Genomic DNA, 27,901 nt, shown 5'->3' with positions numbered 1-27,901 from the left:
ATGTTCCAAGTCGAGTACTTAAAAAATGGGCATCAAGTGTCCTGGAGAGACTTGCATTAAGATTCGCATGCATTTGATGAGTATCGTGTTTCATCGGTGATAGACATGGGACGTCTATGCGATCTTAGTGGGTCGACTGGTTAGGTGTCGAATGGACTGAACTGACTCGCGGGGATCGTCATATGAAAGCCTTGGAGGCTTGGATAGTATGGCTCGAATCCCCAACTCCGATAGTACGGGAGTTGTTCTCAGACTTGAGAGTCCACGACAGTCATGTGCATGCAAATATTGTATCTTGGATTTGTGAAAGAGGCGATCGTGTCTCAAATATGGTCATCATAAGCCTTGTCTAGTACATTTAAAGCATCTAGGAGGACAGTGAGTTCCAAGAAGAGGATCCGTCCCCTGTCAAAAGGTGACAGAGGTATCTCCTATGCACTTGGAGATGCATTTACGCTCTATAAATCTGCAGCCACAGTCATTGGTCGAATAGGAAAAAGCGGTTCCTATGTCGAGAAATTTTACATAGCTCGATCTCAAGTACTAAGTATAGATGCCTAGTCCAGAATGGGAGCTAACACCCAATTCCATACCCTAGACTAAGGCCAGAAAACGGTAGACAGAAGGACCGTACCCATATGAACTCGAAAGCCTAAAAGTTCACATTGATATTCTTGTAATCACTAGTGTCATATACTATTGCTAGACGGGCACCCATTGTGACGTGCTTTCTTGATCAAGGGTTGATCGAGAATTATTAATTAAATTAGATTTAATTAATAATAGTGTTTGACACTAGCCCGAGTCTAGCTGAAAGGTAAACCTAAAAAGTCACACACAAATCACCGAGAAGGGATGAGGAATTAATTGGGAATTAATTTCATAAGTAATTAGATTACTTATAAATGAGGGAGATCCATTGGATGAAGGAGCCCAAGAATAAATTAATAGGATTAATTTATATTGGGCTTTCCCTTATTATTTAATAAGTTGGACTTATTAATTACTAAAGGCGTATTGGGCTCATGTATTTAATTGGATTAAATAAATGATCGGCTTAATTAGGTGAATTTTAATTAAATTGGATTTAATTAAAACTAATTGGACCGAATATTTTATCTTTATAAAATCAATCAAGCACCTAATTAAAGGTTGTTGGAAAGTTATAGAAAAGGAAATTATTGACTAACTATTTTCACTTTTGGAAAGTGCTATGTTAGTCATTCTTTATTAGAATAAAGAATATATTACCTTATGGATTGTAGAATGAACCTAGACATATTCTACTACATCCATACAAGGCATATATATATATATATTAGTTATTTTTTGTAATAACTAACGAAAACATAACACAACACAAAAAAAATCCTAACCTAAAACCTCCAAAATTCAGCCAACCCCCTCTCAACACACTTGGTGTGTTTTTCCCTAGTTCTTTTCTAGAAAATTGAATTAGGAGATTCCATATTTTGGTGTGGTGTGGACGTGTCTTTAGAGGGTTTCTACATTGAAGTCCCGCGTGAACAGGTCAACAAAAGGAGTTCGAAACAAATCAAAAAAAAGGTAATCCTTGATTTATATTTCTAGATCTTTTCGGTTTTAATTTTACAATAAGCCCCCTTTTGTTTTATTGTTGTTATTATCAACTACATAGAACGCAAGGGAACTCTAAAGGTACACTCCTCGGTATCATGGTTTTATGTAATTCGGTATTTAATTTACAAATTCTTATAATACTGCTTTCGCTTGCGCGTTCCCGGGCCGATTCACTCATATTTTTTGTTGGTTACAAGTGGTATTAGAGTCTAGTTCGATGTAAGAGTTATGGTTTTATGTGAATAAGCATGATAATATAATTTTATTGCTTTTGAAGCATGATATTTATTTTGGCTTATTCTTGAATAATTATATGAGAAAATTAACTTGTTTAAATTTTGCGATTTTGGATGATTTAACTATTTGAAGTAAATTTGATTTTCTGATAAAATACTTGATTTTTAGTTTCAGTTTAATGTGTGGATTGCGTGCATTGCATGCATGGGACTTTGTCATCTTTTTTTAATTGCAAATTTTAAACTTCTTGTTTTCTGCATATAATTATTTGTAGTCATATTGGATATCATGGGGTTTTCTTGGGATGTTCATTTTATCTAGCATGCTTAATTGATCTTATGTGCTAGTTGAATGTGGATGGATGATCATGGAGCCCTAGACCGTATGTATGTCTTTTAATTTTGTTGAGTGGGACTGTGTGCTCTTGTAATTTATTTTTCTCCCTCCTCCTCGTTTTCAGCGTTGGAATAATAAAGCTTGCTATCTCCCTCCTATCTACTCCCCCCGACTTCTGATCAAGGTTTCTTTTTGAATTATAATGAGAGTCGTATATGAAATTTTGGTGAGGACTTTTTACTTTAAGCAAGCCTACGGAGATGAAGGTCCATAGAAGAGGAGGCTTACGGAGAAGGTTGTCCATTGAGATATTACAAGGCACATCTATATGTTGATGGGTAAATTACATTTGTAATTGCATAGGGCCACCCTAAACAGTCTTTAGACTCACTGCAGGCTCAGTGTGTCACATATGTTGAGCTCGTGATCATCCAACAAGGGTATGCTAGGTTTCATTGTATACGATGTGTTTACTTAATTCTTTAAATATTTGATATTTATGCATGCAATGCTATTTTGTGATGAGATCTTGGTCAAACAATTCAAATTAACTCACACTTTGGTTGGACCAAGTCATAGTTTAACTGCCCAAAATAGACTTGGATCAAAATGATTTGATATGTCTAAGGTTTTCCACCACAATAATGTGGTGAGGAAGCTGCCACTACACAAGTGTAGTTTCACTAGTCGTGGCACATTTAGAATAGAGACAAGCTGCACAATTATTGTGAACACGCTCACTATTTTCCTACCTCACGAGTCATGGGAGGCGACAGTTGAGGTTTGATTTGATCGATGGGTTAAGGCCCAACACTAATTAAATATTAAGCCCATAAATGGACTTGGATCGAAACTACATCTTGATCTGTCTAGGCTTTCCATCCATAGCAATATCATGAGGAAGCTCCCGCTATCCAAATATGGTCTCACGAGTCGTGGCACATTGAGAATAGAGGGCAAGCTGCATTATTGTTATGAACAAAGGAATATGCTCGTTTTTTTCCTATCTCACGAATCATGGGGGACGACAATTGAAATATAATTTGGTTGATGGGTCAGGCTTAACATCGAGTAACATGATTTGCCTGGAATCCTCGGGATCATGTGAAGAGGTGAGACAAATATCTTTGGAATCTCGTGGAATGAGAAGGGCATCGGTTGCTCCAACAAGACTTTTTCCATGTGAATCGCAAAAGCAGGGCCATGGTAAATTGTTCTTGTGGATCCCAAGCCTACTAGGAAAGAATTTTTCGAAACTTCACTTGAGAGTAGTGGGATTTTGTAGAAATAGTGGAAAAAAGTTAATGATTAAAAGATCGAGTATTAACTCAAACTCAATATTCCTATAATCTACTTAATGTTTTTGCTTTTGGGTTTAGAATACATGTCTAAGATACTATTTTCAATTTTTTTCTTTATTTTGAGATTTATTTAATAGAACACAATTGATTAAAATTTATTGCAAAAATCGGAGGATTGTCCTCGATTTTGGAACCTAGGATTGTGTCATGGAAAAACCATTTCCATTGGACTTGCGAAACAATTCATTGCTTAAGGAACATTTGACGTTTGGAATTAAGGTATAAGGACAATAGCAAGGTCCGCAGCGTTATACCTACTTCTGTCATCTATAAACGGTATGACAAGCTGGATGTCGTTGGCTCAATAATGCTCCACATATATCAAATTTGTGCGGTACCGAATCGACATATTGGATATGCCACGACAGAAGCATTTTTGAAGCCTAAATGACTGAAGGTTATCTGTACACAGACATTGGGCTAAGATGCAATCCCTTGTAGAGAAGCTCAAGACCCCAATGTTGATCTTAAAAGGAGATGTACATTGGAGTAATCCTTCAGATCTATTCATCCCTCCTTTGACCTATTTATCATAAACTCTAAATGGGCTTAAGACGATCATTTTATGATTTGATAAAATGGTTGGACCAATACGAGGCAATAGTTGAAAATTTTGCACCGTTGGTATTGAATTTGGAGGCTTCAACCTCAAAAGCGAAAGGTAAGGGAACCAGGCGTCGAATGAGAAAGAAGGACGAAGCAAATTCAGCCGCTGCAAACGCCTTGAACGCTCCTCCTTGATGCGCGAAGGTAAGAGGAAAAATAGAATAATGGTTCAGGAGTCAAAATTTACATATGATGTTTGCATGAAATTGCCAAAGAACATTAGAAGAAGGAGTATCATGAACTCCCCTTCATCCAAACTATGCAAACATGATTACTATTTATATCCCCAAGTATTGGACACTTGCTCTCAAAGAACATTTCTGCAAATGATTTGCAGAATGAAAAGTAATAAAACACTAAGACAAGTAGTCTTAAAGTTAAGCAATGACTAGGCCATTACTGCAAAGCAATAAAACTAAATAAACTTAGCTATTAATATTCATGTGACCTTTTTAGTCAACTACTGGACAAATGAGACAAAAAACTTGATCAATAAAAGATTCTTTCAAGTCTGCTGAGTTATAAATTATCCTACTACTAATTAGATTATGCATGCTCAAAACAAATGACTAAGATGGATAATCAAAAACATAACATATAGAGAATGACATGCATGAGCTAGGCCATATCCCTCTAGTTAGGATGAGTAGGTTGGTAGACCTAAAGAGTCTAGCAATATATGATTTGAGTATACTAACTTATGAATTCTTTTTTAGAAGGAAGAGAGCCGTGAAAGCACTTCGTGGGACAAACAATGTTTGTAAAAAATGATATATTGAATTCAATCGAAAATAGACATCTGTAAGTTGCTAAATACACAAACACCAGTATAGAGTTCACAAGTCCAAGAACTAATGGAAAGTTCGGAGAAATTAGACTTGAGGTGGAGAACCAAACTGGTTATGGAGACAAACCCCTCAATGGGATCGAGGTGGTGCGTATTTAGTGGTAGTTTCTTGAAACATCCGAAAATGAGAATGGAATTCTCATCTAGTGAAATTCCTCTAGAAGAGACGATGTTGAACTGTCTCTGGTAAGAAAGAAGTCGAACCATGATTGGACATGGTTCGATCGATGCTTCACTAAATTAATTGGTCAGTTTGGATGTGGACTTTCAAAGAAAAAAACATCTAGTTGTTAAACATCGTGTTTTCTTAAAGTCATAATCCAGACACCATATTTGATATGATTGGCAAATTTGTGTCCTACAAAAATCTTGAGTAAGAGGAATGGTACTACATACGTTAAAGGACTAGTGGGAGGAAAATTAGAGTCGGAGTCTGATTTATACAGGTTCATTATGAAATAATGCGAGCATCACTTGTATTCGAAACTTTAACTGACTGTGTCTAAATTCTCCAAAAGACGATAAGAAAACTCCGATTACCTAAAAGGTAAGTTTCTGAAATCAAACAAGGAGAAGCGATGTAGGACATCATTCAAATAAAAGTCTTGGAGTCATAAAATCCGCTGTGGAGTTCAAACTAGGTTTGAACGTCCTACATACTTGTTTTCACAAGATCATGATGTCATGAATTGATCAAGAACAAGGTAGAAGGTTAGTAGGAGCTCCACTGTGTTCCAAGTGTTTCAAATATTAAAAACGTCTCGATCATTTAGAATGATAGAAAGACGTCTTGGAAGTCTAAACCACGAACATTGTTCATGAAATTCTCTATAATAAGAATTCGACTCCTATCTAGAGATAAGCTATCCAACATTTTGTCATGGTAGACTAATAAGGAGCTTAGATGTTTGACATCCCCAAATCTTTGCTATAAGCAGCATGGAATGTGTTAGAAATGGTGACCAGAAAGCCAATCGGATAGGCGGTTTTAGAAACTATTTAGCAATCTTTATGAATGTGATATTATCTTGATGAATGTAGTAAGCATTCATCTATGACACCGTATGTTTGTTGTGCTTACTGTTTACGTCGAATAGTGTTTTAACGTCACAACAAATGCCCATAGACCAATCAAATAACCCATGTAGTTGGGCTGCGCATTGGATGGTAGCTGTGAAACCAACTTCTGAGGGTTGATCTGAAACGTTCCAACTCGAGGACCTAGAGACTAGGCATCAACAGTCCTATAGAGACTTACACTAAGTATTGCATTTATTGGATGAGTGTCGTGTTTAATCGGCGACAGAAATAGGATATCTATGCAATTTTAGTGAATTAGTTGACAAGGTTGTTAGCTGATTGAACTGACTAGCGGGAATCGTCATATCAGTATATGATAGATATATCTCCTAGCTTGGTTGGTATGACTTGAATTCCCAGCTCTGATAGTGAAGGATTAGTCCTTGGACTTGAAGAATCATGGCAGTCGCATGCATATGATGGTTATATCTTGGATCTGGCGAGAGATAATTGTGTCTTCGATATCTTCATTATAAGTCTTCTCCATTGTAGTCGAATTATGTATTGAGGACGGTGGATTTCAAGATAGAATCCGTCCCCTATCAGTATATGATAGACATATCTCCTATGCGCTTTGAGATGGTTTAGACTCTCTAAGTCTATGATCATAGCGATTGGTCGAATAGGAAATGGTTTTCTTTGTCAATCAATAAAGTAAACGCATCTCAAGTATTTAGCATAGTTGCCTGGTCCAGGATGGGAACTCGCCCAATTCCATGCCCTAACTAAGGCTAGGAGATGGTTGACGGAAGGACCGTACCTGTATGGAACTCAAGAGCCTAAATATTCACGCCAACATTCATCTAGTCTATTTGCCATGAACCGTTGCTAGACGGCCACCCATGGTGACAGGCGTTTTCAATTAATGGTTAATTAGAAATAATTAATTAAATTAGATTTAATTAATTAATTGTGTTGGACATAAATGCCCAAGTCTAGCTGAGGGTGAACCTAAAGAGTCACACACAAATCTCTATGAAATTGATGGAATTAATTCGGAATTAATTCGAGAAAAAATGAATTAATTTAATTGGATTAAATTAATTCAAAAAAATATATATAAATGATTGGATCATTTATTTAATAATCCATTTGATGGATGGCTCAAAAAATTAATTGAATTAATTAATTTTGGACTTAACACCTTTAAATAATTGGATTAATTTAAATGGTTTAGCTTAATTAATTGATTGGATTAATTAATTAGAGTTTGAACTTAGATTTATGTAATTGGATTAAATAAATATTTGGACTTAATTGGGCTAAAATTAATTTAATTAATTATTGTCCAATAAACTTTTGTTGGGTTAGGGCTTAATTTAATTTGATTAAATCGAGCCCGGTGCATATTTGAAATCTAAGCCCATTTGAGGGTGGTTGGAGCGAGTTAAGGAGGATTTGAAACTCCTCACCATGATCAAGATAATGGAGTGGTTATTTTCATCATGGTTGAAGGTTATGTGCATGTGTGTGTATAGGTTTCTTGGAGGCAAACTTGGTGGTTTATTGATTTTGAATTCAATTGTATGTAATATACAAAAACTACACACATTAATGCATAACCAACAACAAAAGCCATGAAATTTTGCTCCCTCTTCCTCTCAAAAAATGTTCTCCATTTTGTTCTATATTAAATTAGGTTCAATTTATAACATAAGACATTCCAAAAGTATTAATCAATAGTGTTTGTTTGGAGTTATTTTTTCTTATAGTTCTTTGTTCTATCTAGCAATAGAACAAGAACTATATCTCTTCTTTAATGTGGTGTGGACAAATTAGAGGGGTTCTCATTTGAATCCTAAAGTGAACGAGAGAACATAAGAGGGAACAATGCACGTTGCTGCTCAACTAATAGAAACAAAAGATAAGGTTTTAATTTTGTTTCTATGTTTTCTATTTCATCCTCTAACCATTTGTCTAGCATTGTTATTTGTTTATTATTATGCTTTTGACAAACACCAAACGCCCAGGAATTTCAAAGGGAACACCCCTTTGAACCATTTTAAATAATTTTTTATATTTAACGCTTCCGCCGCATTCTGAGGCCATACCAATTCTTTGAAAATGTTGTTCGGTGCACTGAGCCCAATGTTGCTTATGAATTTTTAGTATAAGAACGGATATCGAGTATGCATCGATGAGGCAACAGACAACAGTTGAAGGGCTATTTTTAATACCTGAATAAGGATTGAAAAGATAGCTCTTGACGCACATTAATGGAGAGTTGATTTTGAATTGCTATAGCGATAGTAACTTCCAGCATCATAAATACATTCGTAGCTTATTGATAATGTGGTAATACTGGAAATGTTCCAAGTAGAATAATACAAGGAACTTTATCATGAAAAATTGAATGTATGGCAACTTTAAAAGTTATATTGAAAAACAGTTAGGACTGATAAACAAAGCCCGATTGTTGGGCATACTACCTGGTACAGTGCGGCAGTAGTCACCTTTGATTATGACAATTAGGTTATGGCACAAGGTACCTAAGATCTCATCACATGTTCAAGGAAAATTTTAGACACCATCATCTGCTTGGAGCGATGATAGGAAGTTGTAACGTGCGGTTGGACCACAGGATATTGGCAAAACCGAAAGTAGACCTATAAGACCTAGCCGGTATCGGAGATTGCTCATAATCAGATTAATCTGAAAACATGAATAATTAGCTTGAAGGTCAAGTAGGAGATTGTTGGAATAGGTCACCAAAAGCCAATAAGATTGGCAGTTTGGAGAACAATTCAAGCAATCTTTACTTAAGCAATGTTGTCCCAATGAACATGATAAGTATTTGTTCTGAGCACATGTACCTATTGTACTTACCAAATTACGTCAAGCACCACTTTGACGTCACAATAGATGCCCACAAACCACTTAATAACTCATGTAGTTGGGTTGCGCATTGGATGGCGGCTATGAAACCAACTTCTGAGGGTTGGTCTGAAATATTTCAAATCGAGGACCTCAAGAATGGGCATCGAGTGTCATCTTCAGACTTGCATTAAGAGTCGCATTCATTTTATGAGTGTCGTGTTTTATTAGCGACAGACATAGGATGTCTATGGGATCTTAGTTGGTTAATTGGCTAGGTATCGAATTGACTGACTGGCTCGTGGAGATCGTCATATGAAAGCCTATGAGGCTTGGTCGGTTTGACTCGAATCCCCAGCTCCGATAGTACGGGAGTAGTCCTCAAACTTGAGGAATCACGGTAGTCACATGCATGCGAGTGCGAGAGGTGACCATGTCTTAGACATGGTCATCATAAGCATTGTATAATGCAGCCAAAGCATGTAGCAAAGACGGTAAGTTCCAAGAAGATGATTCGTCCCCTGTCAAAATGTGAAAGAGATATCACGTATGCACTTGGAGATGCGTTTACACTCTATAAACCTGTGGCCATAGTCACTTGTCGAATAGGAAAAAGAGGTTCCTATTTCGAGCAATTTAACATAACGCGATTCTCAAGTATTAAGCATAAACGCCTAGTCCAGGATGGAAGCCAACACTTAATTTCATGTCCTAAACTAAGGTCGAGAGATGATAGACGGAAAGACCGTACCCGTATGGACTCGAGAGTCTAAAGTTCATATGGATATTCACCTAGTTTCTAGTGCTATGAACTGTTGCTAGATGGCCACCCATGATGATGGCCTTTCTTGATCAAGGGTTGATCCAGAGTTAACGATTAAATTAATTTAATTAATAATAGTATTTTACACGAACCCAAGTCTAGTTGAAAAGTAAACTTAAAGAGTCACACACAAATCACCAATAAGGGGCAAAGAATTAATTGAGAATTAATTTTTGTAATTGGATTACTAATAAATGAGAGGGATCTATTGGGTGGAGGAACCCAAGAATAAATTAATAGGACTAATTTATATTGGGCTTGCCCTTATTATTTAATAAGTCGGACTTATTAATTAATAAAGGCTTATTGGGCTCATGTATTTAATTGGATTAAATATATGATGGGCTTAATTAGGTGAATTTTAATTAAATTGGATTTAATTAAAATTAATTGGGCCTTGTATTTTATCTTAATAAAATTGGCTGAACATCTAATTGAAGATTGTTGGAAAATTCTATAAAAAAAAAATTATTGACTAACAATTATCACTTTTGGAAAGTGATATGTTAGTCATTCTTTATTTGGAATAAAGAATATATTACCTTATGGGTTGTAGAATGAATCTAGACACATTCTAGTTCATCCATACAACGTATATACATGTATATTAGTTATTTTTGGAATAACTAATAAAAACATAACATAACACAAAAAAATCCTAACCTAGAACCTCCAAAATTCGGCCAACCGCCTCTCAACACACTTGGTGTGTTTTATCCTTGTTCTTTTATAGCAAATTAAATTAAGGGATCTCTTACTCCGGTGTGGTATAGATATATCTTTAGAAGGCTTCTACATTGAAGTCTCGAGTGAACGAATCAACAAAATGGAGTTCGAAACAAATCAAGAAAAAGGTAATCCTTGATTTTTGTTTCTAGCATTTCTCGTTTTAAATTTCACCATAAGCCCCTTTTTGTTTTATTTTTGTTATTACTAACTATATCGAACGCCCGAGTACTCCAAGAGTACACCCCTTGGAATCATAGTTTTATGCAATTCGGTAATTAATTTATGAATTTTTATATTACCACTTCCGCTTGCACGTTCCCCTGTCAATCCACTCGCATTTTTTGTTGCTTACAAGATCATCACCATCGTCATCTTCCTCATCAGAATCATATGCACCTATCGGCTTTCTTTTGGTCCTGGTAGAGACCAACACTTGGGGAACCTCCCCTCCTACCCTCTGATGTAGCTTCAACAAGGGTTATGGCAGCAGTTGGAGCATCCAGAAGTGTAGAAGAAGAATCATACAGAGTAACAATGTCGTTAGAGTTATTCAAACTTCCAGAGGAGAAGGTACCCTCGCAGAAACAGGAGGAGCGGCAACAGGGCGAGATGGTGAAGTGCCTTAGGCAGAAGCCGTCTACTGCCCATTCGAAGGCTGCGAGAAGACATTACTATATTTGCTGAAACAAGAAGGTTCAGTGACCAGAATGTAAAAACTCAATCAGTACAAGAAAAACAGAGAAGAAATATATCAAGATAGGAAGCGTCCAAGCCAAATGAGGCCGGAGACAAGTCCGCAACAGAAAATATTTGTTCGGTCATAATGAGCCTATAATCATACTCATACTGTAGAAGCCTTTCCCTAAGGTCATATTGTCCCAAAAAAACTGCCCCAAAGAATCCAATCCTAATTAAAGGAAGGGAATAAAGGTTAGCCTCAAAAAATTGAAGTTATCACGGACAGAAGAGTTTCCGAGTTGAAGGGTTACTTAGTACTGAAGAGCTGGTATTTAAGGCAAAGGATGGGAACAAAAACCCAAAAACCCATGTTGCTTCTAATTGGATGCGACCCTACAAAAAATGGCAACAACTGTGGCACCTGTCGACTAATGACTGGACATTAGAATCCAGACTCAATGAGTAAGAAAATTTGCTAATATATTTTTTTTAATATCACCGCCAAAAAACCGAAGGCAAACCTACGCTAAGAGAACTCATTTCGAAGAAGAGATTGAAGGTCTCACATTTTCACTTACCCAACTTTAGTAAAAATATACTTTGTAAGTGGGGAGGCTTCTGATGTGGGAATATTTCCTACATCCCTTATGAGACCTTCCAAATATTGAACAAGACTTGTAGAAGGTCAAGACCACCAACAACTTTTTAAGGTGCATGCAGTTAAAGGAAAGACCTCGAAGGACCTATGATATAAAAGTATTCGAAGGTCATTAGAGATCTCTGGACACATAGGACAAAATGTCAGAAAAACACCACCAGTGCCGTTCGCACTACTCTATTTGCACAATTTTGGTCTCCTCGACCACTCCCTATCTTCATGAGCTGGGCATGTACGACCCATTACCCTCTATTGGATAAAAACCTATAAAAGGAGCCCATAAAATCGTACAAATCCACCTTACATATAAATATGGCTCTCCATCTCCACAATCAGGTTCAAACAGTTTGTCTCACATATATACTCACTAAATATTCTTAAGATTCCTACTTACTTGATTATTGGAGAGTCGTAGCCAAAATCTCCTCTGGCTTGGCTCTAACGTATTTCTCTCTTGCACATCCATTTAGATTTTATTAAACCCAGTTGAATACTTGGTCCAGATACCTTCGGAGCCCTTCTGTGCACCAATAAATACGGTGGGTATTTCCAGGGTACAACAGATTACCTACATGAGATCCTTTCATGCGCCAACATACAGTAAAACCTCTATAAATTAATAATCTTGGGACCATGAAATTTTATTAATTTAGAGAGATATTAATTTATCGATAAATTAATATTTTATTAATTAAAAGAGATATTTTTAAATTCAGCAAATTTAGTACATATGTATTAGAAATAAATGAATTCATGTATGTTTCATTGATTACATTCATGCATCAATCAATTCTTTGTAACTAATTAAATATATTCATGTATAATATCAATTTATTGTATACAATTAATTATTGTATTAATAGACGCATGTATCAATTCATTGAAATTAGTTAAAGATACATATTTACATTAATTCGTTACACTTAAATAACTATTATAGCCAATTAATATATTCATGCATGAGGAATGAAACATATACTATATAAAAATATGAAAATAAAATAATTCATAACACCCAATCATGTCTTCTCATCTAAAAAGTATCGCAAAATCACCCATGAATGAATTGCATAAAGCATTACGGACTTCATATTTTACCAAATTACCATAATATTTATAATTATAATATTTATGAATTATTAATTTAGAGTTTTAATGGGACCTAATATTTATAAAGGAATTTTTCAAAAAATTATTATCTTATTATCTTATCGAATTTGATGATTTTTTACAAAGGCCCAAGTCGGGACCGGAAGATTTTATTATTTTAGAGAGTTTATTAATTTATAGAGTATTAATTTATAGAGGTTTTACTGTATATCAAAAGACAAAATCTGTTTATAATTCAAGTCATGCAAAATAGACGAAGCTGATATTCCCTACGAGCGTCAATCAGACTTTGTATTTTCAAAACGAGTTAGCTTAAACCTAAACTTTCATGCTTGAATTTTATGACGCAATTTGAATTTGAGCCTTAAAAATTTCACACCCTGGCTTCAAACTTGATTAATTGCACCACCACACTAATTACATATTAAATATTAATCTGCCATTGACATGAACTTAACATGAACTCAACCAAATCCAGTTTATACTAGAACAAGGAATAGGTAAATTTCCTAGTTTTGATTAGTTTTACTTCTCCATTGCACCAAAAGAGTTAAAAAAGGAAAGTCATGAACAATATATGCTAAAGACGAGGCAGACAGCTGGGAAAGTTACTTGCTCTTTCAATATAAAAGCAAACTTCTGCCACGTTCTTGCACACCAAAAATTTCCAGCAAAATCGCCTAAGTCGGAGGTGCAAATTTATGAAGTTGAAGCAACGCCCCATCCTTCTCCAGAAACAGTTAAGATGATGATGCCTCAGCAATCTGCATATAACAACAACAACAATGAAGTTAATAAAATGCGCGCAAATATGCAAAGATGGGAACAAGCAATGGAAAATTCACATCGAATCACACTCGCCTCAACAAACTGTAGGTGCAGAAAGCATGATCGAGAGGATCTAATATTTACTACAGTGAACAACATTAGAGGCCGTATTTGAAGTTTTTACATTGCTAATACAAATTCCAGCCGGCCATGTGATGATAATAGCATGATGATAGGTGTCCTTGTGAAACATTAGTAGGCAAAAAACTCTTCTGTAAAGAAAAACATGGGTTTGATGCAATTTAAATCCTTTGATATCATAAATAAGTAAATTATCTTCTTATGAGAAAAAAAAAAATAGCAATATACCTCTCTATATTTTTTAAAACGAAACAATTTACTTCCTTACATAAAAAGATAACTTGATTCATTTCAAAAACCGCAGGGAAGTAAATTGTTTTATTTCAAAAAACATATAGAAACAATTACGAATTTTGTTTATCGAGTAATAATATGATCATTTGCAATATTAGAATAGAATTACTTACATTTTTCTCTAATAATAATAGAGCACTTGATGTGGGACAATGCTCACCCATGTCAAGACCCCACTAACTAAGTTTTCATGTATGAGTTAATGTAACAAAGGTATGTGCTTATCAGCAGCATTTAAGCCACAAGAAGGATGTCCCTCTCAAAAACAAAAAGGAACAATAAGGATGTAATATATAAAGTTGCAGAATTCCAAGTTCTACAATACTTGAAATTTGAAAGTTGGCACCATTGCCTTAACTTTATCATTTCTCGACTGATAAATTTAGCAGCTCGAGAATGGAAAATTTTATCGTCAACGATCATGGAACTTAACAAAATTGATAAGCCAAAGAGAAGATCATAACACTACCAGCAAAAGAATTTCGAGATTTGCACACAACGAGCAGAACAATCAAAAGGTTTTGATTGGCAAAAACCTCCCCTCTGATAGGTTTTGGTAAAAATTCTATTGAAAATTTAAATAAAAACTTGAATACCCCTAACCCAATAGATATAATTTATAAAAGGTAACTGTTGATTTCTATCATATAAGGGCAATCATAAATATATAATTAAGAGCAATTCAACATTTTTATATGCATAATTTTCAAAAATTATGCTAAATTAAAAGATAGTCATGTTTAATATATAACATAAGGTTTAATTATTGTTTAAAAACTTAAAAAGTGGGTTATTTAATTATTTTTCATATATAAGCTATAATATGTGTTTATATGACCTAAAAAATAAACTTTGATATTGTTTTCTATTAAATTAAAAATTATGAATTCAAATGAAATGTAGTAATTAATCTGTGATGTTTTATCTTAATATAAAGGCATACATTCAAGTTTTCTTCATGGGTGTAGCTTTGAAAACTTATGCATTACATTTATTTTTCTCTTACATTACAACTAGCATATTATTTTAAGTTATTGAAAATAATAAATTTAATTTACACAGTTTTCATAATTCATAAAGGAACTTAGATGTAATAAGTAGTTCAAATACGTAGTTAACAATTTGATTCAAATTATTCTATAAGGCTTAAATTAAAATATTAGCGTCTCATTTCTTTTTAAGTTATATATTATTATTCTATTACGTTAAATTAATATTTTTGTGTGTAGTTCAAAAGATTTTCAGAGCTTGACTTTGAAATCCTTATTATTTGTATTTTGAATTTAATGAATTAACTCTAAATTACTTCCTAAGAATTTAGCATATTTTAATCATTAAAATAAAATATGTATAGAATCTTTGGCCCAGAAATACAAGAGTGGTGGATTTTCCAAATATTAAAACCTCGAGGGATGTGGATGATATAGATTTACGTGGTTATGAATTAAAGCCTTCCACACTAAGTAATATTTGAATAAAATTTTAATTTGTAATAGATTAAATTACAATTATAGCCACACAAGGGCTAAATTGCTATTTTTTTCACAGGGGTAATTTGCTCCTATATAATATCATAACGTGTTAAATTACATTAAACCCTAAAATTGTATAAATTTCACACTATCCATATTATATATTTTTAAAAAAATTCATCTAATTTCTCACCCCATAATCGTTTGATAATTATTTCTTTTTTCCTTATTTTCTTTCATAGTTTTTGTCGTTATCTTCTTTATAAATTTAATTTTAATTTAGTATTTTGTATACTTTATCAAATAATAAATATTTTATTTTTTAAATAATATTTATAAATTGCACAGAATATGCCACAAATTATTAGTATTGGATGATTTGGCAGCGATCTTGAATAAAAATAACAACGCTAAAGTCTGACCCCCAAATAAACATAATTATTAGATTTTTATAAATTAAATATATAAAAATAATTTGGAACAAGAACAATGTGCTGAGAGGCAAGCAATTTTTTTTTTGGATAAAATGAATTTGTTCTGTGGATGGGATTCCATCCATCATAAGAAAATTGTTAATTGTTTCTAGGTTAAAAGTTCCCCCAATCACCTGTACAACAGCCTTAGATAATCTATGAGCTACAACTTGCCAATAAAAGAGTAGTAAGCACTTCTGTTGCGTTAAATTGTTAAAAAGTGTACACTTTAAAATGTCTCTCGTAGTTTTTCTTGTTTTTATTTACATTAAGTTTTTGTTTCTATTTAAGATTTATTGTGTATTGAATATCTATTGATTTGTTATTTTAAAGCTACATAATAAGTAGATGTATGCTTTCAAGCTACTACTATATATGTCTCTATCCATATCTATATCTTTATAATTAAAGCTATATCTATTAATATATATATATATTTGAAGGGAGTCTTTTCACCCAAATCCTTTAATTTTGACCAAATAGTGAATTCTTAAAATTTAGAATTTTTTAATTATAAAATACTTAATTGATAGGTAAATATTAATGGTAAGTATTAAAAGCAATATTAATAGTTTTCTTAATTGATTATATCATATATATTCTCCACCCCATATATATTTGTGGTAATCATTACTTTTATTTTAATTTAAATGAATTTTATATTAAAATTATTTTTAATTGCAAATACTCCATATGTAACCATATATTTTTAATATAGTCAAAATTACTTTCACATGATTAGTTTTTTAAAATATAATTTAAATTTTAATTAGATTAATCCGTGAATATAGATTTTGATTTTTTTATTGTAAAAATATTTTAATTGGTAGGTGAGTTTTTATAGTGAATATCAAAGAATAGTTTCCTTAATTTTTAAAACCATCTTTCTAATTTTCAAACTTCTCTTATTTATTAGTTTTCATAATTTATGCATTGTTAAAATATTTATGGTAATAATAATACTTAATAAAGAAGAATGATGTATTTTCTAACAAAATGTAAGATACAGTCTTTCCTTACTTTTCAAATTCTAAATTTGATAAATCTACGGTACTATCCTTTTTTATATTAAGTTATGTCTCTTTTATACATATATATATATATACGCACGTACTTATAGGCAAGACATGAACAATCGGATACTTTAATATTCTAACTCTCTTTGATATAGATCAAAGATGGAGTTGTAGATAATTTTTTTCGATAAAGAGAATACACTAATCAATAGTGTAGTTTTCTTCGATCATTTCTTCCAATTGGCTTTGATTTATTCTAGCGAAGAGATCAAAGCAATTTTCTATGGTATGATGTGGATCATTTTTGGAGAATTCCTATGTTGAAATCTCGAGTGGACAAATTCGACAAGATCAACCAGTTGAAAGCTCAAAATTTTAAAAGGTAAATTTCGAGTTTGAATTTATGCTTCTCCCTTTTACTTTCTCAACCAAAGCCTCGTATAAATTATCTATATTGTTGTTTAATTGTTTCATAGTACATCGAACAACCGAGAAACAGCAAGGGTACATCTCTGGGTACGACCGTTTAAATTTTATATTGCTATTTCTCATCTCTCACTTCCGCTAGCGCGTTCCAGGGCTGATCCATTTGATCCTTTAAGGTTGCGCATAGGTTTGACAGCTATGTAACCAACTCCTGAGAGTCGGTGTGCAATATTCCAAATTGAGGACCTATGGGGCTTGCTTAAGTATTGCAGCCGTGTTTCTTCTGCAGGAGACGTAGGTCGTTTGCACGGTTTTAGTTAGTTAGTTGGGAAGGTAGTCCACTGACTGAACTAACTCGTAGGAATCGTTATATGGAAGCACTGTAAGGCTTGGTCGGTATTGCGATGTCATATTTCAACAATACGAAATTCGCCCTCGAACTTGAGGAATCATGACAATTACATGCATACGAGGACTGTATCTTGGATTTGGCGAGCAGTGGTTGTGTCGTGAGGCTTAGTTATAGTGTGTCTTATCCATTGCAATCCGAGTATGTAGCGAGGAAGGTGGACTCTAAGAAAGGATCTATACTCTATCAGTATATAATGAAATCCCCTATGCACTCTAAAATAGATTAGACTCTAAAAGTCTTTGGCCAAAACAATTGATTGATCAGGGATAGGTATCCCAAGTCGGATCAGTATGGTAAATGCATCTCAATATCAAGCATAGTTCTTTGGTCAAGAATGGTGACCGACGCACAATTCCATGTCCTAGACTAAAGTTAAAGACGATTGATAATAGGACCATACTCATATGAATTTGGAGCCTAAATGATCACACAGCTATTCACCTAGTCTCTAGTGCCATGGCATGTTGCTAGATGACCACCCATGGCAACGAACTATTATTTGTTATGGAATAATCGAAAATAATTAATAAAATTGAATTTAATTAATTGTGGTCACACACACTCGATTCTAGCTGAGAGTGAACCTGAATGATTGGATCATTTATTTAGACCAATCCATTGGATGGATGGCTTAAAATTTAACTAATCGAATTTATTAAAATTTTAAGTTGGCGATTAAATTAATTTGATTATTTTTATTGGACTTGATCCAATTTATAAACTGGATTTATAAATTCAAAGAGAGATAAAACGCTTGAATTCTTTAACTGGGTTAAAGGATATTTTAATGCTGCGCTTGTAATTAAACTAGGTTTGATTTAAGTCCATGACACGTGGTCTTAATTTAATTTTAATTAATCAAGTTCGACCTATTAAAATGCAAATCCAAGTATTGGTTGGACCTTGACTAAGTTAAGGAGAACCCTTTAGAGGCATGACCGACTTTAGGAATGAATAAAATCGGCCAACTAGGGGACCAGGGTTAAAGTTTGATGTTTTGAAATCTAACTAGATTAGCATTCCGTGTGTATATATATGACTAGGTCATATATACACCTAAATTAAAACCCTAACCATACACACAATACATACTAGCCTCTCATCCTCTGCAATTCGTGTCTCTCTCTTTCTCTCATACTCTCCATCTCCAAGTTCTTCTTTTGGCCTTAGACATCAAAGAAAATGAAAGGGAGATTAAAATACACTAATCGATAGCGGTTGTTTTGATCTTTACTATTCTATGTTCATTCTTACTAGCACGAGGGGATCATGTCCTATTAGTGGAAGGGCGAACTATTTTAGAGGGTCTCCTCATTTAACTGCAAACGGATCCAAAGACAAGAAATCAACACTTATAATTGTGCAAGAAAAACGACGAGGGTAAATACGTTTTACATTCTCATCTTGTGGCTTGTGATTCTATGTGGCCCCTTTTATTTGTACACCGAACACCTAGAAAATAGATCAAGGGTACACCCTTGCCCGAGACTTAATTTGCTTAATCATTAATTTTTTATTTTTTGCACTTTCGCCGCGCTTCTCGAACCAATTCACTCCCTTCAAGTAAAAATTGTCTAAAATATATAAGATAAAAATAAATGTGAAAAAAGACTACCAAAAAATAGTTATTTAAAATCATGATGAGTGAGGAAGTTAACAACAAAAATAAAAAAATAACATACCAATAAATTGAAAACACCAATAGATTGCTTTTCAATTATATATATTAGTAATTTGTGGCACACTTTATGTGTGTGCAAGTTTTATAAATATTATCTAAAATCAAATATTTATTATTTAATAAAGTATATATAAAATAATAAATTAATACTAAATTTGTAAAAAATGGTGAAAAAAAAAATGAAAGAAAATTAAAAAAATAAAAGAAAATAACTATCAATAAATAATGGGGGTGGGAAGTTAGATAAAAATTTTGAAAAATAAATTAAATCTAAAAATACATACAAAAAGAAGAAGAGACAACAAAGAGGTGCTTTCCCTTTATATATAGTATAGATATAAATACATGTATATATAGTATAGGTAGATAGTTATTTTATTCTTTAATTTTTATTAATTTTTTGTTACTATTTTTTTATAAATCAATATAACGTATAATTTATATACTTTGTTAAATAATAAAAAATTATAAATATTTTATTTTGAATAATATTTATAAAAATTACACAAATTACTAGTAAATAATTATAGTTTTAGTTTAGTTCTTAAGTAACATAAATATTTTAACTATTCGTTTAATTTAAAACTAAATTCATTTATAAACCGCAACAGAGCTGCACATTCAACTTTGATTTATAAAGAGATAATTTCAATGTCAGTTTCAATTAGATTTAAAATTTGCCCACAAAAGATCAAAATTTTACCGCATTTATCCTACCCTCTATGTCACACATTAATATAACCCTATGTCTAAATTATAATTTAGTTTAATTATATTTGTCGTTTAATTTGAAAAAAAAAAAAAAAAACATACATTTGTCAATTATTTGTTAGTGTGACACTAAAGTGAGGTTATCTGCGCGTAGCTTCCCTGAGGTTTCGGTATTTAGCATGCACCCTCCCCCTTGAAATTTTGATATTTCAGAAAAAACTCCCTCTTGCATTATTTATTCAAAGATTCTATTGGCATTTAACTTAAAGTCTAAAATACACCTGACTTATCATATATATATATACAAAGATATTATTTTTAAAAAATGAACTTATAGTTTATTCTTTAAAATAAAAATAGAAAAAATGAGGATTTCAAAATTCAAGCTTCGAAAATCTTTTCGACTATATACAATAATATTAATTTAGTATAAATGGAATAATGTATAATTAAAAAAGAAATGAAAGGCTAATATTTGATTTAAACCATAATGAATAATTTGAATGATTGGTAACCATGTATGTGAATTACTTATCAAAAGCTAAATTTTTTAGGGAAAAGTATTGTTTTAGTCCGATAAGTATGCCTAATTTTAATTTTAGTCCGATAACTATGACCATTTTTGTTTAGGTCCAGTAACTTATAAAATTGCTTACTTTTAGTACTCTGGCAGATTTTCGGACAATTTTACCCCTATGAGTGCATATGGACTAAAACTGCCTTTAAAAAATTGCATAGGGGTAAAATTGTCCGAAAATCTGCCAGAGGACTAAAAGTAAGGAATTTCGTAAGTTACTGGACCAAAATAAAAATGATCATAGTTATCGGACTAAAATTAAAATTAGGCATACTTAGCGAACTAAAATAATACTTTTTCCATTTTTTATGAGTATTATGAAAAATAAGCAGTGAGTAAATTGAAATTATTATCCTCAATAACTTAAATTAAGATGTTAATTTTGGTGTAAAAGAAAATTATGTCATAGTTAAATAAATTTTCTTCTTGAAATGCTCAAGTTTTGAAAGGTGCGAAAAAGAAAAGAGATTAAAGCCTAAGCCTTTGTAAAAAAAAAAAACAAAAACATTGCATATTAATTCTTACATATTTAATTTGAATGCATTAGTTTTTGAAAAGTTATATATATTCTTTTTAAATGAAGATAATATCAAGCTTAATCATCAGGTTGAAAATATATATGCGCATATTATAGCTTATATATAAAAACATGAAAAAACTTAAGGCAATGTTTGCATTCATGTTTTCGTATTTTTCGAGATAAGATAAAACACACTCAATATTTGTTTTTGTGTTTTTACACCTTATCGGTGTGATTTCTTATTTTTCTACTTTCTCTATATAATATATGTATATATACATTTCTATATATAGTATAAAATAGATATAATTTGACAATAAACAGTGATTTTTGTCTCCAAAAAATACAACATTAGACATAAAATATTTATATATATACATATTTATATATAAAAATATATATAAAAGAGATATGATTAACAGTAATTTTTGTCTTCCAAATCCCAACATCAAACCTACACTACTTATTTTAAAATACTTTAAATAACCCACTTTTTTAGTATTTCTAAATATAAATAAATATTATATTATTAATGACGATTATTTATTTAAGTTAGTATACTCCTTAAATATTCCTTTGAAAACTTTTGGACTGTTCTTAATTATATATTTTTTTATTATTTTTATAGATACAAATTAACATATGTGTTTTTGTAGCTTATATGACAAGTGCAACACACTTATTGATTGATGTACAGTTCAAAGAAAATGACCAATCATACATTAAGTACGATATACTTCCTCTATGATCGATTTATTTCAATTAAATTTGGTTCGAGCTAGAACTTTCCTATACTAGTAGTAAGTTTTGACAAAAAATTATAAGGAAGGTTTTTGCCAAAAATGTGAGATGGATGCAAATGACTGACTAAAGTGTAATGAAAAAATACACTCCAACATAAAGAGTTCAAATTAGAAACAATCTAAAATGGCAGGAATTGAATTTGAAATCAATTTTCAGCAGTGATCAAAAGCAATATTAATTGGGATTTGAATGGTAAAGAGTTAAACCAACCTTTTTGTTTCCCTCTTCAAAGCGATTGATCAAAAGGGGATCAACATTCTCCTCGGGTTCCCAAGTGGCCTCCTCAATATCTGTCCACTTCACCAAATACTCCTCCTTTCCATCCTCCCCTTCCCTCTTATCCACAACACACTCCGCCACCGCATACTCCAATCCCGCCTCGTAATCCTTCACCAAATCCTCCGCTATCAGTCCCGCCCTCACCCACTCATTCTCCCCTCCATCCTTCCACTTCACCAAATACTCCAGATTTTCGCCTTTCCCTCTCCTCTCCATGATCTCCTCCACCTCCGCAAACTCGTATATCGCCCCCTCCAACACCCTAATCACACCCTCCAGCCCCAATCTCCTGGCGAATTGCAGCTGTGGAGTCGCCTTCAAGATCTCCCTCGCTAGCTCCAATGGGGTCCGTCCCCGGTCGTCTTCCAATTCCGGGTCTGCCCCAAATTCTATCAGCAATTTTGCGACACCCGGTTTCACATATCCAGCGGCCATGTGCAGAGCCGTCAAGCCACCGCCGTTGTCCCTGTGATTGACGTTTGCCCCCGCCTCGGCCAGCAGCTGAACGCACTGCTCGGAACCCAGCCCCGAAACGCGATGTCTCTTCCGTCGTTGGACTCAATTAGCTGCTTGAGAGCAGTGTCATCGGCTTTCTTGGCGGCAGTCCACCAAGGGGTTTCGTACTCCGCTACCACGTCATTGGCTACGAAGTCGGAGGGCACCCACGTGGGGGTGTGGTCGTCTTTCCATTCTATCAAGTACTCCATTCCCCGGCCACTTTCAAGGGCTCTGCTGCCGATGATCCTGTTCACTTCGCCGTAAGTTTCATCTTCATCGTAGTCGCTGAATTCTTCTTTGGCTGGGGGTGGTGCTGCTGCTTCTGGCTCTCGGCTGTCGAGTGTGGCGGAGACTGAGAAATTGGGAGGGAAGGTGGGCTTGAGAGGGGAGTGATAGTGGGAGGGAGGAGGCGCTTGCGGTGGTGGTGGAGAGTGGTGTGGGTGAAAGTTTGAGGAGAGAGAGAGAAGGAAGGATGTTCATTGGGGAGTAAACGCAATGCGAATGTAGTTATGGGGTTGAGGAGCGGTGGGCGTAGTCTTTGTGATGAAGATAGTAATGGGTTAAGAGGGGAAAGATTTTTGGGGATAAGAAACCACATCCGTGGTTTGATTATTAGGACGCATGTACATGTATTATATAAATGACACGTGGTCGGAGATTACTTTTTTTCAAGCATGTGTAAATATTTGGACAAAATGCATGAAAATTCCCTGTGTTTTTTAAAGTATGCAGAAAACATATTTTTAGAATAGGCTAAAAACCCTCTCATATTTTGTTTTAGTCATAAAAAAACTCTCATTCTGTTAGTAACTAACGGGAAGTGGAGGATACGCGCATTTGCTGCGTTTGGTAGTTATTTTATGCGGTTTAGGTTCATATTTAATGATAACTTTGACTAAAATACCCCTCTTTGTATTTATATAATATACAAAGGGTTTTTTGACTTGTTTTGTGTCTTCGTTTTGTCATTTCAAACCCTAAAAATAAATATTAAATTTTGCTATAATTTGTTTAATATTAAATATTCAATTATATTATATTTAAATTCAAATAATTCTATAATTGTTAATTATTAAATCTAAAATTATTTTTAATTAATTAAACTATATATTTAATTACAATAATTATTATTATAATTATTATTAATTAGTCAAAAATATTTAATTATTATAATTATTTAAAATATTCTTAATTAACTAAAACATATTTTAATTAATATAATTAAAAAATTAAAAAAAAAGAAAGAAAATATGCTATTTTGCCCCTTTTTTGCCGGAAACTTGTTTCTAAGTTTCCGGCGTCGTCCGGACGAATTTTAGACAGCGAATGGTACCATTAGAATTCTCTCTTCAAGACAAACATTTCCGTACCTTCAATTTGAGTTTTCGTCAATTATAGAGAGTGGGCTCAAGCAACAATCGCCGAACATGTTTGCCATCGATTCGTCTCCGTCTGGTCGAATCTCAATCTCAGACTACCACCATCAGACTCGTCTCTTCAAGACGATTCTAACGAGACCATCCCCACCCAATTTAGTAAAAAATTTATGAAGCTATGATAATTTAAACAATACGACGAGATTTTGGGGGGAAGTCGGGAGTAAGGGGTGGGGGTGGGTGGGGTAGTTAGTTTTTTTTTAATATATAATAATAATAATATATTTTTAAAATTTTAAATTATTTATATTTAATATAAATTAAATAATTTATTGAATCTAGACCTTTTATTTTTTTAAAATTTAATGGTTGAGATTAATTTATTAGATCTAACGATCAATATTTGAACAAAAAAGACCCAATGGTAATTAAAATAAGAAATAATATATATTAAGTAAGAATATAACGGTTATTTTCTAAAAAATTAACACTGTTGGTTGGATTTAACGGAGAGGGGGCGATTAAGCTGAGTTTTACAAAACACATGGGAGCTTTTAGCCTATTTTGAAAACAGGAGGATTTTTTTTGTAAATTTTTTAAAATATAGGAGGATTTTATGTATTTTATTCGAAAATCTTTTCTTTTGCTTGGTCTCATTTTTTGGCCAATTTTTAAGATTAATTAAAAATAAATCCAAATATACGAATAATTTGAGTTAAGCCAACTTAAAACTCTCTTAATGAAATACCCATATTCAACGAAATACTTACTCTATCTACATTTTTTTTTTTGGTTAAATACAATTTATTCATGTGTCTGGTGAAATGAGCAAATAAATTCTTGTAAAACAATAGCAAATTATTCTTTCGTATTTCAAGAAATGAAGCAGATTATCCCGTATCAATGATTTAGATAAGGGGAGTAATTTGCTTTATTTTTCAAAATACAGAGAATAATTTGTCATTTTATTTTTTACACGGAATTTTTTACATATTTTTTATATCACATAGGGTAAATGTTTTTTCCCTTTTAATGTATTAGAACACTTGCTTTACACGTAAGTGTCATGATTTTATTAAAGTAATAGTATAATTTAAAAAATCAAATTATTAAGTTTCAATTATTTGAAGTGAATTAATAATATAAGAAATACAAGTATCAAAAAGTGTATTGTCATTTAAAGTATGGTGCTCGGATTCAATTGATGTAGAAAGTAATGAGAGAAACTGCTAGGAATTAAGAAAACACAAATGAATGAAATTGGGAGTGGAATTCTCTGTTCTTTTCTGTGTACAAATGAGTGATTAAAATTGAAGTTGAAAGTGTGAAACTTATTAAAGTTGTCATTTCAGCTAAAATTGGATTCTCCTGCTAGGAAAACTCTAAATTTATAAACAATCATCAATGGGTTAGTATAAGATGGATTATCCCACAGATTTTGGTGGATGATTATTTTGTATAAGACTGAATCACCCTGAATTTAGTGCAGAGTCATCTCCCAGCAGTTGGATAAGGCTGAATTTCCTACAGATTTGTTAAAGGATTATCTCCTGATGGTTAAAAATCGGCGATCCTCAAGGGTGGTTGGAGATTGTTACGCAGGAAGATATCTTATGGAGATAAAGGATATCTTCTCGAATTTTTCACATGAAGGTTGAGGAGATACCTTCCGGCAACTGGAATTTTAAGACTTTAGGATTCGAAGGTTACTTCCCGCTGAAGGCGCCATCTGTCCCCGCCAGGGCGCTAGTCTTTATTCGATTGTATAGGGCCTTCTAAGAGGTCCCATATGAATTCCATCTATATGGATTCCATCTACAACCCAAGGACTCCACATGATATAAGCTTCTACTTTGGCTGGGGGATTTCAGACCCTTAAAATTCCTTGTGGGGAACTCGGGTAGGGAAGTTTGATTTTAAGTCTTTACAATGGGGAAATTGCAACAATAGATTTTCAGAAAGCCAATTGGATTTATTGTTTTCTATTCGACAATATTTATGAAGATAATATTGTAATGATGGATATAAGAAAAGTTCATCAGATTGACATTAATATTTTGTTGTGCTTACAATTTATGTTAAACAGTGTTTTAATATCACAACAAAATGCCCATAAGCTGAAAGATTAAACACATGGAATATGACAGCTATAAAACCAACTTCTAAGGGTTGGTCTGAAATGTTTTAAGTTGAGAACTTCGAGCCAAGATATCTAGTGTCCTATAATGACTTGCACTAAGTATTGCAACAACGTTCTGTCGGCTGGAGACGTACGCCATCTATGCAATTGTAGTGAGTTGTTGGCAAGACAGCCGACTGACTGAAACTCGCTAGAATAGTCATATGGAAGCCTTGTGATAGGAATATCGAGGGCGTCCAACAATCAAAAGAAATTCAAGATCCAATGGACCAAGATTTAACCATTGGAAGTGGGCCAATGACAAGAGAAAGGTTGAAGAGAATGCAAGAAGTAATTCAAGCCCAATCCAACTTAGTCCTTGCTAATGGGATCAAGTCACAATCGGAGGCCCAACATGTGAGCTTAATTTCATTAATTCAAGCCCAAGGAAGCCCACAATAGGAGCCCAACTCGTCCAAGTGCAGCCATGTGGTCAAAAGAGACCTTTCAACTACATTCAAAGTGCATTTATACACCAATTCGCGGATTCACATGGTCATGCATGGGTTTTACTCGGTTATGACCAAGAATGCATAGTTTTTAGTTATTTTTGACCAAGTATTGAATGTACGTCCACCAAGGAGTCACTTGGGGATATGAAAGGTTAATTTGGAAGTGTTTTAGGCCTATAAAAGGCACATACCAACCATGCATGTGGGATACGATCGAAATATTCAAGAATTGATCTAGTTTATAAAATATTGAGTTTCTCTTACTTTGGAGAGTTATACACTTGTTTTAGCTTTTCTGAAACCTTTGCTTTGTCAATCTAGTCTATTAGATTGGTGATTCAAATTCACATAGCCTCCAATTCGTGCTCGACCCAAGTGTGTCGTTGTGTGGATTGGTTTACTCGTGCTCATGGTTGGTTGAATGTTCTAAGTAGTAGGTCACGTTCATATAACGTGGTTGACTATTTGCATTCCTCAGGTCACGAACCACTTTATCCAATTCTAGCCTACACCGTAAAGATCGGGCCACCCATGGTCAATACCATATCATGTGGTATCAGAGCCTAAGTTGATACGGTAGGCTTTCTTTATTTCATTTGATTTACCTTGAATCTTTTATCTACCACCACAATCTTCCGTACCTTCCCCCTGTTGTTAAGAAAAACAGCAAAAAGAAAAGCTCAAAAAAAACAGGAGAGCAGCAAAAAAAAAAAAAAAATAGAAACAAAAAAAAATCATTCATTACTTTACTTTGCTATTATCTTTGTAAGCCAATTGGTCTTCATTTCCCCAGTTATACCGAACTTCTTTAGACCTTTCTCTAGCTACGGGTGAGTGTGAAGCGTCCACATACGCATACTTGGTTGAGAAAAGAATTGGCATTTGTGTTTGAGTCACTAGATAAAGCATTGAGTTTCACAAGAGCTTAGATTAGAGAGTGTTGA

The 27,901-nt window shown here is 33.4% G+C and overlaps 1 protein-coding gene across 1 annotated transcript; it reads right to left on the bottom strand.

The window, feature by feature from the left end:
* Nucleotides 1–13,295: 13,295 nt before the first annotated feature.
* Nucleotides 13,296–23,314, bottom strand: LOC105178987 (signal recognition particle 43 kDa protein, chloroplastic; the record flags this gene model as incomplete). Its single annotated transcript, XM_020699493.1, is given in 3 exon segments — nt 13,296–13,642; nt 22,384–22,988; nt 22,991–23,314. Coding segments are annotated over 3 exon segments (953 nt in total), but the record flags the coding sequence as incomplete, so codon positions are not given.
* Nucleotides 23,315–27,901: the final 4,587 nt, after the last annotated feature.

The sequence above is a fragment of the Sesamum indicum genome, unplaced genomic scaffold, assembly GCF_000512975.1.
Source record: "Sesamum indicum cultivar Zhongzhi No. 13 unplaced genomic scaffold, S_indicum_v1.0 scaffold00119, whole genome shotgun sequence".
In the NCBI taxonomy this organism is placed as follows: Eukaryota; Viridiplantae; Streptophyta; class Magnoliopsida; order Lamiales; family Pedaliaceae; genus Sesamum; species Sesamum indicum.
Note: the sequence above shows the minus strand (reverse complement) of the source record. Positions and strands in the feature narration are given on the sequence as shown.